The sequence below is a fragment of the Tribolium madens genome, unplaced genomic scaffold (genome assembly GCF_015345945.1).
Source record: "Tribolium madens isolate multiple individuals breed KSU strain unplaced genomic scaffold, Tmad_KSU_1.1 Scaffold_91;HRSCAF=231;Tcas5.2_LG7, whole genome shotgun sequence".
NCBI lineage: Eukaryota > Metazoa > Arthropoda > Insecta > Coleoptera > Tenebrionidae > Tribolium > Tribolium madens.
The window spans coordinates 4,542,692-4,557,627 of NW_025401063.1; the positions used below are offsets into that span (position 1 = coordinate 4,542,692).

General features: G+C 36.3%; 5 protein-coding genes across 7 annotated transcripts; 3 read left to right on the plus strand and 2 right to left on the minus strand.

Annotated features, from left to right (window-relative positions):
• Positions 1-10: 10 nt before the first annotated feature.
• On the plus strand, positions 11-924 carry LOC123011295 (RNA-binding protein pno1). The gene is made up of 2 exons (XM_044408665.1): positions 11-489; positions 536-924. The coding sequence occupies exons 1-2, from the start codon at positions 106-108 to the stop codon at positions 878-880; spliced, it is 729 nt and encodes a 242-aa protein (XP_044264600.1). The 5' UTR covers positions 11-105; the 3' UTR covers positions 881-924.
• On the minus strand, positions 859-1,429 carry LOC123011296 (vesicle transport through interaction with t-SNAREs homolog 1B). Its single transcript, XM_044408666.1, has one exon. The coding sequence runs from the start codon at positions 1,248-1,250 to the stop codon at positions 900-902; it is 351 nt and encodes a 116-aa protein (XP_044264601.1). The 5' UTR covers positions 1,251-1,429; the 3' UTR covers positions 859-899.
• Positions 1,430-1,620: 191 nt separating this feature from the next.
• LOC123011297 (U-scoloptoxin(01)-Cw1a-like) lies at positions 1,621-3,335 on the minus strand. Its single transcript, XM_044408668.1, has 3 exons — positions 3,187-3,335; positions 1,831-2,018; positions 1,621-1,782 (listed from the first exon to the last, which is right to left on the minus strand). Exons 1-3 carry the CDS (start codon positions 3,209-3,211, stop codon positions 1,651-1,653), a joined length of 345 nt encoding a protein of 114 aa, XP_044264603.1. The 5' UTR covers positions 3,212-3,335; the 3' UTR covers positions 1,621-1,650.
• A 432-nt stretch (positions 3,336-3,767) lies between these two features.
• LOC123011294 (protein ERGIC-53) lies at positions 3,768-6,323 on the plus strand. Its single transcript, XM_044408664.1, has 7 exons — positions 3,768-3,976; positions 4,218-4,372; positions 4,419-4,591; positions 4,641-4,936; positions 4,986-5,089; positions 5,390-5,982; positions 6,032-6,323. Exons 1-7 carry the CDS (start codon positions 3,769-3,771, stop codon positions 6,066-6,068), a joined length of 1,566 nt encoding a protein of 521 aa, XP_044264599.1. The 5' UTR covers position 3,768; the 3' UTR covers positions 6,069-6,323.
• Positions 6,324-6,376: 53 nt separating this feature from the next.
• On the plus strand, positions 6,377-12,402 carry LOC123010529 (BTB/POZ domain-containing protein 9). Of its 3 annotated transcripts, none has more exons than XM_044407490.1 (7): positions 6,377-6,476; positions 6,595-6,771; positions 6,824-7,478; positions 7,537-7,756; positions 7,813-7,972; positions 8,022-8,253; positions 11,661-12,402. In XM_044407490.1, exons 2-7 carry the CDS (start codon positions 6,595-6,597, stop codon positions 12,047-12,049), a joined length of 1,833 nt encoding a protein of 610 aa, XP_044263425.1. In that variant the 5' UTR covers positions 6,377-6,476; the 3' UTR covers positions 12,050-12,402. The 3 variants fall into 3 exon arrangements, with proteins under 3 accessions (XP_044263425.1, XP_044263423.1, XP_044263424.1); XM_044407488.1 differs by having other exon boundaries at positions 6,379-6,476; positions 6,554-6,771; XM_044407489.1 differs by having other exon boundaries at positions 6,383-6,476; positions 6,581-6,771.
• Positions 12,403-14,936: the final 2,534 nt, after the last annotated feature.

Here is a 14,936-nt window from a genome sequence, read left to right on the forward strand (position 1 = left end):
CGCAGAAATTCTTTTTGACGTTTCTCAACACGTGGACCTAACCTAAAACGGTGATGGTTTCAAAATAGCCCAATTTCGTCAAAAATCCGCGTATTGTGTTACAAAATGGCCTCCCAACCCGAAGTTAACATCGACACCGAGCACTTCGAGCCGAAGAAGGCCCCCAAGCGGAGAAATGACTCGCTCGGAGACAGCCCCATGGACGTGGTCACTCACAACGGAATCGAGGGAAAAGTCCGGAACAAACCCAAACACAAAAGAATCAGAACAAAGTCATACTCGGAAACCAAGGATAACATGCGGAAAGTCCCAGTCCCGGCCCACCGATACACCCCCTTGAAGGAGAACTGGCTGAAAATCTTCACCCCCATTGTGGAGCACTTGAAACTGCAAGTGAGATTCAACCTAAAGACGCGCAACGTTGAGGTGAAAACGTGCGACGAGACGGACGATATCGGGAATTTGCAGAAAGCCGCCGATTTTGTTAAAGTAAAAGAGATTTTATCATCGATTTGGGGCTAAAATTGTGTTTCAGGCTTTTGTATACGGTTTTGACGTCGATGACGCTTTGGCTTTGATGCGTTTGGATGATTTGTTCATCGAGACTTTTGAAATTAAAGACGTGAAGACACTCAAAGGTGACCACCAGTCCAGGGCCATTGGTAGACTCGCCGGCAAAGGGGGCCGCACGAAATTCACCATTGAAAACGTCACGAAGACTAGGATAGTCCTAGCAGACAGTAAAATCCACATTTTGGGGAGTTTCCAGAACATTCAACTCGCCAGGAGAGCGATCTGTAACTTAATTCTAGGATCACCACCGTCAAAGGTTTACGGGCAATTGCGAAACATCGCGTCTAGAGTGTCAGAACGAATGTAGATAATCTTTATTTAATAAATCATTTCTTGAAAAATTTCAAATATGTGAGTGAGACAAGTATGGCGATTTCTATTATTATAATCAAGATTAGGATCAGTTTGTTGTATATGGCGTTGCGCCCCATCCTCTTGAGGACCGTCTTGGCGGTGTCCAACTGTTCGTTGGCATTTTCAAGGCGGCTTCTGGTCCTCAACAAGGTTTCTCTTTGCTCATTTAACTCGGAGACGACTTCGTTACCGATTTGTTCCGTCTCAATGGCTATTTGGTTGGACCTCGCGAGGCTTTCACCCGTTCTCTCCAAAGTTGCGCGGCCCTCGAGGGCCAATTGCCTGTTGTGGGCCCTCCAGTCGTAGATCGAATCGCTAAACATTGCGACCTAACCTCACACTTACACTGTTTTCACATTAGCGATGTCTTTTCACGAATTCTGAATATTTGCAAACTTAATTAATTATTTAGGTAACAATAATTTAATAACAATGATAAAATTCTGAATTGGCAATGTTGGTGTCACTGTTTCAAAATGGCGGCGATAACAAATAAATGCGGTGTTTTCAAAATTGTTTCTCCTAAACGTGATTATTGTGAAATAAATGTGATAATTATTGACGAAATGGGGGCGAAGTCTTCTAATTTGAGGTAATACCGCTTCACTTATCATCACTTGTGTCCCAAGTCTGTTTTTATGATTTTATAACCTCACTTTTTGGGTGGTTTGAATTTGAAAATGAGACACTTGGGCCAATAAATAATTTAATGAGAGTGAAACATTACAAATCTATGTACGGCGAGCCACACCTGACGTTGTAAAACTGGTCGCAGACTTGGAACTGTTCGTTAAACAAAGTCCCATTTGTGCACAGGAATGATGCTGCAGAATTGTACTCACAACGATGATAAGCCTAAAATTGAAAAATCGGCATGTGGCAATTTTTCGCTAATTTTGATACCTGACATCCGGTTTCGATGTCGGCGTAATATCCGGGGTTGCGCCCCAGACAAGTAAAACTCGTGTGGGGCACTCGGGCCCAAGTTGGGTGTAATGGGGGGTTGTGAGGGAGGTGCAGGTCGTGGTAGGCGTCGAAAGGGGGGTGTCCGGGGATTATGTAATGTCCCCCGTACACAGACAAGATTAATACTAAAAATAAATGTGAATTATCGGTATTGGAAGTAATAAATTTGTAGGTGTAGTAAAAGCGTCAGTTTTGAAATTCTAGTTCAGTGACGCAATTTAACACGAGCACGACTGGGGTTATAAATAATTTTGTTGCAACAGGGACAGTTAAAAAAACAAAATAACTATTTGCGGTATAAAAATAAAATGTTTGGTGTCCTGTGTCTTTGAAATTAAGTTGGCAACTAAACTATCAAATTCAAACGTCACATTTTTATAGTCAATTGTAATTCATTTAATTTTAACGAAATATTAATTAAAAAATTAAAAGAAATATTTCAGATGAATTGATATAATACCTAATTTCATAAATGACCTTACGTATTTGTGCTTTCTTTGCCCTTGCTTTCTTCAATGGTATTTTAACATTGACCAGAATATATTTAAACAAATTTTAAATCAGATAAAATTTTCAATATCCAATGTCACGACCAATTAAGGCTTCAAACGATTGCACTGAATTCTGAATCACGTTTCAAAATTTTGATAGACATGTAATATAAAACGATTTTTTTTTTCAAATAATAGAGAAAGGCAAAATATTTTTTGTTTTATAAAAGTTTTTTTAAGATTTTTTTATTTAAGTGAGGAGGAGAAATCTATCATCATACTCTATTAAAGAGTTGTTTCAATATATATTATTAATTAAATATAAAAAGAGAGAAGTAGAAAAATTGTTCAGTAAGTTTTTTTTTTAAAATAATACAAATTTTAGTGCATTTTTTCACTACAATTTTTAATTAGCTACTCAAAAAAAAACGTTAAAATTTAAAAATTATGTCACAACATATCATTTATGTATCAAGAGAATAAACCATTTTGCCGAGGGCATTTTTATTCTATGATGTTTATTCCGGAGGTGCATACAAAACTTTCCTCTTAACTGACCAAACATCAGAAAATAATAAATTTGTCAAATAACAACATAATTTTTCGAGATATTCATTTCATTTTAAGAATTTTAAGAGAAAAATTGGTATAGGGGGTTTTGTTTATGTCAAAAAAGACTAAATTCATTCAATTCCAATTTATTTTAACAGTAAAAATAGGTATTTTTTTTATTTTATCCTCGAGGGAATAAAGTACCAAAATTTTTTTGTATTTTTCTAATCTTAAATAAGATTTTACTCACAACATGCGACACCCAAAACCTTCATTATTTCTCACAAACACCACTAATTACTTGCCAGAAATTGACCAGTTCGGTCCAAGTAGAGACTGAGCAATAATAAAAAAATTACCCTTTAACGCTAATATATTTGTTGATGGTGGGTTAATCTGGGTCACAGGCCATGATAGCCGCTCACTATTTACAATATCGGTACTTTTAAATAATCATTGCCCTTATTAAACTAGTTCTTTTCAAATTACCTTTTTTAAAAAGGTTACTTTCCGTTCGCAAGGTCATGACTCCCCCACATTCTTCTACTATAGCTATTTACTATTTTTTAATTGCTGTCTAATTATAATTGTGTAATATAATCGCTTGCACAAGATTTGGAAAAATCCTGAAAAAATTAAAATTTTTACAATTAAATTAAGTAATTGTTTTCATTTTCATTCACAAATGTATGTTTTGTCTCGTCTCGCTTTTCTAATTTGTTTATCAGCTCAATTACTGTGCTAATTGCTAATTTACAATTTAATTGCTTTAAATTCAAACTTGGCGCTGCGATTCAACGAGTCTAGGGTAGTCGCGTCTGTTATGTTGGCAATGCCAGTCGACGATTGTGCGCGTGTTGTAAACATGGATCGAGTAGGTTTATATTTAAATAAAAAAAAGTTAGTGTTTTTAATTGGAATTTTCTTAAATGTCGTGAACGCAAATTTAGTTCATAAAAAATTTGAGTACAAATATTCGTTCAAGCCTCCATACTTGGCCCAAAAGGACGGTTCGGTACCCTTTTGGGAATACGGTGGCAGTAAGTAGAATTTTTCAAGTACACGTAGGTAGTTTTAGACACCAATCACAGACACATCATTATCGACACATCTCTGTCTAATCCACATAATCCGACAGAGACGACCGATGAAGTCTTGTCCCGTATTGACATATTTTTGACACGTATCTAACCAACAAAACCACATCTGTTTTGCGAAAATTCTCACAAAAATGAATGAATCGCTAGTTTAAATTGTGATTTGTTTTGGTTTGAATTTTAGACGCGATAGCGAGCGCTGAAAAAGTCCGAATCGCGCCGTCTCTTCGCAGTCAGAAGGGGGCTATATGGACGAAAAACCCTATCAATTTCGACTGGTGGGAAGTCGATATTGCGTTTAGAGTCACAGGACGAGGCCGAGTGGGGGCTGACGGATTGGTGAGTCTCAAATCTGCACAAAACCGATTCTAGGTGAAAATTTCAGGCGTTTTGGTACACCCAAAGCAAGGGGGCCTACGACGGCGATGTTTTCGGCTCATCGGACCAATGGGTCGGTCTCGGGATATTTTTCGACTCGTTCGACAACGACGGCAAACACAACAACCCCTACATCATGGCTGTTGTCAACGACGGGACCCAACAATTCGCCCATCAACTGTAACTCTCTTATCACGTTTTTATCACAAAATCATATTTTTTTTTTAAGTGATGGGAGTACTCAAATGTTGGCCGGTTGTTTACGTGATTTCCGAAACAAACCTTTCCCCACAAGAGCCAGAGTTGAATATTACCAAAATATTCTAACAGTATTATTCCATAATGGTATGACCAATAATGAACAGGACTATGAGGTTTGTTTGAGGGCTGAAAACGTCGTCTTGCCCAAAAACGGTTATTTTGGACTTTCGGCCGCCACAGGAGGCTTGGCTGATGATCATGACGTCATTCATTTCTTGACCAATAGCTTGCATCTCCCGGGACAAATCAGCACATCGAATGCCGGTATGTCAGTTGGTAGTACTCAAAAATTGTTTCTGATTGGCTGTTGCAGTACCGGGGGAGGAGCAACAAAAACTGACCCAGGAGTACCAAGATTATCAGAGGAAATTAGACCAGCAGAAGGCCGAGTACAGAAAAGAGCATCCCGATGAGCAGGTTAATTGTCAATTTTTTTAATACTTGTGACTTTTGACATTTAAAATTTAAAAATTTTATCTGTCAATTACTATGGCAAGCCATGATTGATAAGTTGTCATTCAGATAAAAAGTGGGTCACGATCTGTCATTTATTTGAATTGAAAGTGATTTGATTTTATCTCAGCATTTGAATAGATAATTAATAAAATAGTTACGTAACGAAAGATTCGTGTACCATATTTTTATAAAAAATGTTTATTACACGAGACCAGCGTACCGAGTGCGTGAAATTAAAATATTTTGAATTTTTATTTGCAGAAAGACCCCGACATCGACGAGTGGTTCGAGTCCGACAGCCAACGCGAGTTGCGCCAGATTTTCCAAGGCCAGAATCAGATTTTCCAAGTGGTCAGAGAGCTGAACAACAAACTGGACGAAGTTGTCGGCCGTCAAGAGCGCACCATGAGTTTAATTACGCAAAGTGCCGGTGGTGTTGGTGTGGCAGCACCGTCGGCTACAGGTCACGCCCCCCCACCAGCAGGCGGTTATGCCGGTGATACGATTAGAAGACACGAAGTTGACGCTGTTTTCAACAATCAGAATCAAATTTTGAACACGGCGAGAGAAATTCGTCAATTTATTCTGGAATTAAAAACGAGAGCTGATACGATTTTGAATAATCAAGCGAAACAACCGACTGCTCAAGTGCAGTCGGTGGGGTACGACACACAGTCGCTTATTTCGGAAATGAGGGACGGGTTGAATCATGTCAAGCAAAATGTGGCTCAAGTGGCGCAAAAAATCGATCAAAGTCCTGGGGGGTGTCCTAGTGTTTCTTGCGTTTCGGTTACAACACTGTTGGTGATAACAGTAGTGCAATTGGTGGTGATTTTAGGCTACAATTTGTATAGGTAAGTTGTGGTTTCCGGATTTTGCAGCTTCTTACTTTTTATTTTGCAGGGACAGTAAAGAGAGTCAAGCAAAGAAATTTTATTAGATTTGGTTGTGAGATTAATTGCAAAGAATGACATCCAAGGGTCACAAAAATTGTTAACCGTCTTCCTTTTTATTATTTATTGTACAGTTACGTTTAATGATTCCTAATAAGTGATAATTTTTTGTTTGATTTGGAACGGTGCCACTACTCTGTTTTGAAAGACTTATAAGATAATGTCAGATAGTTTCTTCTTGTGTATGTAAGAGTGAAATTTTTTACATTTTTAGATGTTAAATAAAAATCAGTAATTTCAAATTTTTTGATTCCTGACCTGTCCAGTGTTGCAGATGGCGTCACTTGCGAATTTTGACAGATGGCAGCTGACATCTGTCAAGTTGCGAGGGACGCATTTGCGATGTTTTTTTGAGTGTTTTGGTGCAACAGTAATAATAACAAGTAATAAGCAATGTAAGTACTCGCCCCTCCCGAAATGTTCCAAACTTTCCATATTTTGATCGACTTTCTTTTGAACTTGTTCAATGAAGTTCGCAACAACAAGATAAAATTATCAGTTTTCGATGCCAAGATGAGCAGCAGTTCGCAATACATGCAAAATTCAAGCACGAAGAACTCCACAGTGGTCCGGTTGGGGGATATCGAACACTTGGCTCAGCTCTCAGAGAACCTGTCTTCGCTGTGCTTGAGCCACGAATATGCGGACATCACGCTCGTAGTCGAGGGGCAGAAGCTCTACGCACACAAGGTATGCGGAAAACACGCCAGGACTTGCAATTGAATCACTATTTCAATTTTAGGTGATTTTGGCGGCAAGAAGTGAGTATTTCCGGGCGTTGCTCTACGGCGGCTTGAAGGAATCGAACCAGTCGGAGATCGTGCTCCCCGATGCCCCCGTCAAGGCTTTCAAAATCCTCCTAAAATACATCTACTCTGGCCACATGTTTCTAATGACTCTGAAAGAGGACGTGATTTTAGACACTTTGGGTTTGGCCCACCAATACGGCTTTCAAGACTTGGAGACGGCAATATCCGACATCCTCAAACAACTGTTGGCCTTGCGCAACGTGTGTGCGATTCTCGACACTGCACATTTGTACGGGCTGGAGAAATTAGTGGACGTTTGTCACGCGTTTTTGGACCGACATGCCTCTGAAATTCTGCTTCACGAGTCATTCCTGCAGCTTTCCCAGGCGTCGCTCGTGGAATTGTTACAAAGGGACTCGTTTTTCGCCCCGGAAGTGGAGATATTCCGGGGTGTGTGCACGTGGTGCACGGCGAATGACGATAAGGACGACCGCGTTATGAAATGTGTGAGATTGCCGTTGATGAGTGTCGCCGATTTGTTGTCGGTGGTGAGGCCGGCGGGGTTAGTCAAACCGGACGCCCTTTTGGACGCGATAGCGGAACGGACCAATGTGAGATTGAGTAGTCTGCCTCATCGGGGGCAATTGAGTAAGTTTGAGGGTTTTTTTTTTCACTCGCTACGATGGTTAAATCGATTTTTGTGTAGTTTTGGAGGAGAATGTTGCGTCGCCTCGAATGGGCTCGAAAGTCGTCGCCGGGGAACTACTCGAGTATTTACTAGACGGCGATTACTACACCTACGACATGGAAAAGGGGTACACGAGACATCCCATTAACGGGCCCGGTGATCAAGGGATTATCATAAAACTGGGAATGCCCTCAATCATCAACCATATACGTATGTTATTGTGGGACCGCGATTTGAGGTGTGACTCTTTCACTTTCATTTCATTTTCGTTTTGTAAAATAATCCTACTTCCAGGTCATATTCGTACTATATCGAAGTGTCTATGGAGCAAAAAGACTGGGTCAGAGTCGTGGACTATAGTCATTATTGTTGTAGGTCTTGGCAGTATTTGTATTTCGAAAACCGCGTCGTACAATTTATTCGAATCGTCGGTACGCATAACACTGTCAATAAGGTGTGTTTTAGGGTTTTTTGTTTTTCATTTATGTAAAAGTTAATTTTAGGTGTTTCATTTAGTTTCGTTTGAAGCATCGTGTAAATTAAGCATTCCAAAAATGGTGAATGATATAATTTGTCCGAATTACAACGTAGCGACTTTGGATAAGAGTGCTGTGGTTATAGAAGGCGTGAGTCGGTCGAGAAACGCCCTCTTGAACGGCGATACGAAGCATTACGATTGGGATTCGGGGTACACGTGCCACCAGCTGGGCTCGGGGGCCATCCTAATTCAACTAGGTAACAAATGGAAATCTTACAGTTTCCACCCTGTATTGTAAATTAATTGACAAACAAAATCTGTTGACAACACTGTATTATTGGTAATGAATTGACAGTTGTTGTGACGTTTATATTTGACAGTCATGATTGCCAAAATATTTCTTACCAATATCCTTACAAAACCTACGATCATTTATAGTCACTTGGTGTAACAAAACAAAATATAACAAAAAGTAGCAAAAATTGTAAACGTTAAGGCCACCTTGGATAATTTTGAATTTTTATTAATGATGGAAAAAAACACTGAAAACATTTATTTTTAGAAAGTAGTTAAAAGATTGTTTCATTTGGCAATTCTGAATTTTATTTTTAAATGGCACCACTGGAGTACTCTAGTTGTTGACAGCTTGGCACTGACAGCGTCAATTTGACACTTTAAAAGGCATTCAGATTAAATAGATTTGACCAACAATTTTTGATGTCAAATATTTGTCATCCAGATCCAGTTACAGTATTGCAAATTGTAGAAAAAGAAAATGTTCTCAAATTTTTTGCCAACTAAACCTTATGCCAAGTGACTAAATCATTGTAATTTTTGTCATCACGTCGGACACAAATTTAAAATCTTTATTTGACAACCGTGTCTGTCAAGTATAAATGTCACAATTTTATAGGCAACTATTTCCACTCTGTAGATATCAAGTAACTGTAAATGATTGACATAAAATTTATTGGTACAGTTGGAGACAAAATACTTTGGTCGTCAATGTCACTTGAGTGACATTAAATTGTAAAGCATGCTTTAGGACTCTTAACCTTATATTTAGCTACTGTCAATCATAGTTGACAAGTTGTATGTAGATATTTTTGATAGGAAAATAGGAGAAAATCAGCCGCCAATAGATGGAACTAAAACATCAATGTTTTCCCCATTTGAATAGTTTACAGTTGATGTGCCAGATGTCTCTTTTCCTAATTTTGGTGGGTAGCTTAGACGACGGCGCAGCGACGTTTTGGCGCGATTTTGCCGGAATTTTGTGACAACTTAAAAGTTTTATTTAATCTGCCACCTTACGTTTTGTAGAAGTATTTTTTATTTAAAATAATAATGCCATAAGTTGAAATCTTCATTTTAGAAAGTAATACATCGAAATAGACCCTCCCACACAGTTTCTGCAATGAAGTGGGAAGCAAAACGCTAGCAAGTACTCACATTTACATTGACTTGTCAAATTGACAAAAATGGAAAACTGTTATTGTCAAAATGTTTTTCCCATTTGGATAGTTCCAAGCCAGACACCAGAGGTCAGCTACTTTGATGATTTTCTCCTATATAATAGCTGTCATTAATTTGAAATTGTCATTCATTTTAACGTTAAAGCTTGAATTACATTTGTAATTCAGTCAGAAAAGTGACGACCAAAGTATTTTGTCTCCAACTGTACCTAATGAATGCCTAAAACGATTATATTTGACAGTCATTGTTGCCAAATTAAGATTCCAAATTTGTGCTTTCAAAACTCAGTTATTTATAATCACTCGGTATAAGTTAGTTTCACAGAATGTGTCAAAAATTATAAACGTTGAGGCCAGCTTGCATAATTTTGAATTTTTACGTAAACTAAAATGGAAAAAAATATTTAAAACATTTTTTACATTAAAAAAAAAAACTGTTTCAATTGGCAATTCTGAATTTTATTTTTAAATGGCACCACAGTAGTACACTTCCGATTGGGTTGACAGCTTGACAGATTAAATGGAGACGTAACTATCAATTTTTTTATGTGAAATATTTTTCAACCAAAACCAGTATTGCAAATTGCAGAAAAAGAAAATATTTTTAAATCTGTTGCCAATTAAAACAGTCATATTCTTGTTAACTTTGTGTCGAGTGACTCTAAACGATTGTGATTTTTGTCGTCACGTTGGCAAGAAATTTGAAATTTTAATATGGCAACTATGACTGTCAAATATAAACATGTAATTCGTGAAATTTAAACTGGCTGTTATACGGTAAATCTAAAGAAAATTAATTAAAATTATAAACACCATAAAACATATTTTTTCTAGATTGAAACAGCTTTTGTCAAATTTTATCTCAAAAAGCCAAAATTAGAAGAAGAAGCAGTACTAACTATTTTTCCAGATTGTCCAGGATATTGTTAAATTTGAACCACAAGTTAAACGAAGGAGAAAAGCAAAAAGAATTGAAAAAGCAACTCTAAATTTAGATTTTTTTGGTTGCTGTTTTTAATAATTATCAATCGTAATAATAATTTGCTTATTTATTTTAGTAGAAGAATCAAATATAGCTGAACTGAATAACTAACAAAATTTATTTGAAAAAATTGGAAATAAGAATAAAGGTTTATTCTATTTATTTATCTACCTTCTAGTCTGTGGTCTTTACATTCGATTGCGAATGGTGATAATTAATGTGATTTCAATAATTATAAAATAAAGTTCAGTTCAAAGTAACGTTATTTAAAAAAGTAGTAATCGACGCAAGGTGTGAAATAAACTTTATATATTTGATCTCTCTGATTTAATTTTTTTCTGGATACAAAAATAACTACAGTCCAAAAACTGAATTAATTAACAACAAAATTTTGATAAATTGATGGTGTGTTACGGCAGTTTTACAATTCCTAATATTTTTAAATTTAGAATTAAATTTTACTTAGGTCCAGTTTCATGATCGAATTAAAGAAACTTTAAAGTTAATGTTGGTTTAGAATGTAAAATTTTGCTCAAGGAGTCCGTAGTAATTAGCACATTCTAAACAACATTTAATTTAATGCTCCTTTAAATTTGATTATGCAACTGGCCCTTAGAATATTATGCTCCTACAAAATATGTAGGTGTTTATGTTCTTGAAAAATCTTTGTCTTCGATATTCCGTTTCATAAAATTACCTTATTTAAAAAGAATTATTTTTAATTAAGTAATAATTTATTTAATTTTTTAATGTACCTATTAATTTACTAATCATTTAATATAATATATATTTGTTTTACGTTTCGCAACAGAAACACATGTAATAAAAAAAAGTTCAAGCAAAGCTTTATCATTTAGATAATATTTCTTATAGAATTTAAATTCAGATGTATAGGTAGTAGGTATATGACGTGTATTGTATATTTTTTTTAATTATAACTATTATCATTTATACAACTGCAACTTTTCGGTCCATTCCTTCATTTATTGATAATAATGATGGCCCGATTACGCTATCTCTCTCTAAATTGAGCGTGACACGTTTGCAGGGCGCGCTGCATCACCTAAATATCTTACACCGTGTCTGAAACTCAGTGTTGCCAATAGATTTTTGTCACAATCGTTTACAGTCACTCGGTACATGAAAAATTATGACTTTTTTGGGTTGATTCATGAATTTATAAATAGTTATAAATAAAAATCTCCAGGCCAGCCGTACGTGATATCGAGCCTCCGGCTGCTCCTGTGGGATTGCGACGACCGCACTTACAGCTACTACATCGAGTCGTCGGTGAACGTCTGGGATTGGGAAATGGTGGTGGACCACACTCGCGAAAACTGCAAATCCTGGCAACTCATCAGATTCCCTCCACGACCAGTGGTCTTCATCCGGATCGTGGGCACGCACAATTCGGCCAATGAGGTGTTCCACTGCGTCCACTTCGAGTGTCCCTCGTGCGAAGACCAAGGCTCTTCGGGCTCAGCCAAACCCTCAACCAGCAAAAGCATCACTTCGGAGAAAGATGTCTCGATGCAGACGGCAGAAATCGCCACCGAAGCCGAAGAAATGCATTCAGAAGACGACGATAAAATATGAAAAAGAGCGTCGCGAAATCTGTTTATTAATTTATTTATGTATTGTTGGCTTTCAATAATGATCGTGTCCAGTTTTTATTTCATTATGATTACTTTGTTTTGAGGGATTAACAACACTAATCAGGGGGAGTGAGGGAAATGTGATATAAGCAATTGGGTAGAGAATTTGTGATAATTTGGTGGAAATTAAAGCGATGAGATTTCTTTTCCAAAACGTTAGCAATAAATTATTCGAAATGTGACTATAATGTATGTCGGGTGTTATCGCTTAGACTTTTAACACTGTACTAAGAGTATTTTTATGATGTTTTATGTGAAAAGAGAACTTTACAAAATAAATGTAGATTGTTGCAATTTTGGTACCACTATGCCCCAAAAATCCAAATCCTAAAGAATTGGAAATTAAAATCCCCACCACTGGCGCCAATAATTTCCGATAACGGAACGATCAGAGGTCGAGAAATCACAAATCAAATTTTGATCTTTCACGCGACGAAAACAAATCGTAATCAGTAAAAAAGCAGTGAATGGGGAGAGTCACATGAGATTTATGAGCCAGTATTTGCGTAGTCAGAGCAGATTGTTTTATCTTTTTGTAAACTGAAGAAAATCCCATTACCATCTACTTTAAATTGTAAAATGCATTGTAGGGAAATATTTACGTAACGACATGCAAAGGTGATACAACAAAAATAGATCCGATAACAACAAAATTTTAGTCCCGTGTTATGCAAAAATGTTTGCGTAGAAATTTGATCGAGACGTGATAATAAAACCTGTTTGGACACTCGCAACACGCAAAAACCTTCAATTCAGCTGCCGACTTTCTATATTTGTAGCCAATATTCTTATGGGAGTTGGCCATTTCAGGAGGTAATTAAAATTAAATTCACTTCCTCAAAAATAGATTTTCCTTCGAGAGGGCTCGGAAGAAATTTTGAGAAACAAATTCAACTGCTTCAGAAATAATTTCAAGGAAAAAAATTAGTTTTTGTATACATGTTTTCTCAATATTGCAGAAAACTGCAACCACAGTTCCACATCGAAAAATAACACAAATTTGTTAAAATCGTGCCATTTTTCACAATATTGAGAAAACACCCTGTATACAGAGTGTTTCGTCTAAACCCCACATTAGAAGTATTAGGAGTTCGAATAATCGTATTTATTTGAAAATGGTACATAGCCATGATGCATTAAGTCCTCCTAAATAAAAATATTTTCAAGATGGCGGCACTTCCGCTTATACCCGAAGTCGTTCTCAACTTTGTTATTTTAAATGGAAAGGTATATTTTTTACTGCGTTTTTGGATTAATCGGGTCATTTTAAGGGAGTTTTCATCAGCTTTCCCTATACTTAAATTTAGCCGTTTTTGGAATATTTGGAGTTTTTCAAAAATTTTTGGATAACTCAAATTTTCCAAATAAAATACCCTAATTTTTATTTTACTAAATGGAAAAGAATTTAATTCTGCATCGATCTGTATTAACATTCCCTATACCTAAATTTAATAATTTTTAAGTTATGGTGACTTTTTGTTAAGACTGTCGAAAATCTATTACGTTTTCGTATAGTTTGCTATGGAAATCAAAAATGTCAAAATTGTTTCTCAATAAACGTCATTATTTGACAAATAGTGCCAAAATATGGTGAGTCAAAGCTACTCAAACTTAGATTTAATTAATTTATTTTGTATTTATGGAGAGTGTAACAAAATTATGATGTCGTTCATTAAACAAAAATAAATTTTTCGCATTTGTTAGCTTTAAATAATAATCACATAGTAGAACCTATCAATAATAATTAAGTTGGCATAACTTTGATTCTTTATATTTTGGCACTATTTGTCAAATAGTAATTTACTGTTGACGTTTGTTTAGAGAAAATTTTGACAATTTTGATTTCCACAGCAAACTATGTGAAAACGGGTGTGGCTAGTAATAAATTTTCTGTAGTCTTAACAAAAAGTCCATAACTTGAAAATTATTAAATTTAGGTATAGGGAATTACAGATCAATGCAAAATTAAATTCTCTTCTATTTAGTAAAATAAAAATTGGGGTATTTTATTTGAAAAAATTGAGTTATGGCTATTTGAATTATTACAAAAGTAACCTTAAAATTTTATGGTTTGTTAATTTTTTTTTTCAAAATTTGAAAACACCGGAAGCAAGATCTAAACTTTCTCTTTCAAACGCCAAAAAACGAATTCAAAATTTAAAAAAACAGCAGAGTTCCCGATTTTTAAAGTGGAAGGTGCAGATCCAAATTTTATTGAAAAAGTCCAAATATTCCAAAAACGGCTAAATTTAAGTATAGGGAAAGCTGATGAAAACTTCCTTAAAATAATCCGATTAATCCAAAAACGCAGTAAAAAATATAGCTTTCCATTTAAAATAAGAAAGTTGAGACCGACTTTCGGTATAAGCGGAAGTGCCGCCATCTTGAAAATATTTTCATTTAGGAGGACTTAATGATTTATGGCTATGTACCAATTTTCAAATAAATACGATTATTCGAACTCCAATACTTCTAATGTGGGGTTTAGACGGAACACCCTGTATTTTTTAGGATTGTGTCACGTATTTTTTATACAACATATGGGATCATCATTTTAGTCAAACCGGTGTTGGATTTTGGATTAATTAACATTCTCCCCCTTGATGGGGGGACTGTTATCATTTGGGGTCCCTGTGACACCTGCCCGGACTCCCGGAGTCGATAAATCCGGTCGTTGCGGTCGCCGACCATCGAAGAGCAAGCGCGGATAATAACGCCTTTCATTCATACGTGGTGCTTGGACAAGGACGTAGGGGAGATTCCGAAAGTGAGAAGGCGACATAACCTGTTACATAAAACAAGGACGACCGTTCTAGCAAGAGAGAGAA

Coding starts and splice junctions, on each gene's coding strand:
- LOC123011296 (XM_044408666.1), bottom strand. CDS start 1,250: ATGTTTAGCGATTCGATCTACGACTGGAGGGCCCACAACAGGCAATTG.
- LOC123010529 (XM_044407490.1), top strand. CDS start 6,595: ATGAGCAGCAGTTCGCAATACATGCAAAATTCAAGCACGAAGAACTCC. Junction 6,772..6,823: donor AGAAGCTCTACGCACACAAG/GTATGCGGAAAA, acceptor TTTCAATTTTAG/GTGATTTTGGCGGCAAGAAG. Junction 7,479..7,536: donor GCCTCATCGGGGGCAATTGA/GTAAGTTTGAGG, acceptor ATTTTTGTGTAG/TTTTGGAGGAGAATGTTGCG.
- LOC123011297 (XM_044408668.1), bottom strand. CDS start 3,211: ATGAAGGTTTTGGGTGTCGCATGTT. Junction 2,019..3,186: donor GGTTTTGGGTGTCGCATGTT/GTGAGTAAAATC, acceptor ATTTATTTTTAG/TATTAATCTTGTCTGTGTAC. Junction 1,783..1,830: donor ACATCGAAACCGGATGTCAG/GTATCAAAATTA, acceptor TTTCAATTTTAG/GCTTATCATCGTTGTGAGTA.
- LOC123011295 (XM_044408665.1), top strand. CDS start 106: ATGGCCTCCCAACCCGAAGTTAACATCGACACCGAGCACTTCGAGCCG. Junction 490..535: donor AAGCCGCCGATTTTGTTAAA/GTAAAAGAGATT, acceptor ATTGTGTTTCAG/GCTTTTGTATACGGTTTTGA.
- LOC123011294 (XM_044408664.1), top strand. CDS start 3,769: ATGCCAGTCGACGATTGTGCGCGTGTTGTAAACATGGATCGAGTAGGT. Junction 3,977..4,217: donor CTTTTGGGAATACGGTGGCA/GTAAGTAGAATT, acceptor TTTGAATTTTAG/ACGCGATAGCGAGCGCTGAA. Junction 5,090..5,389: donor AAGAGCATCCCGATGAGCAG/GTTAATTGTCAA, acceptor TTTTATTTGCAG/AAAGACCCCGACATCGACGA.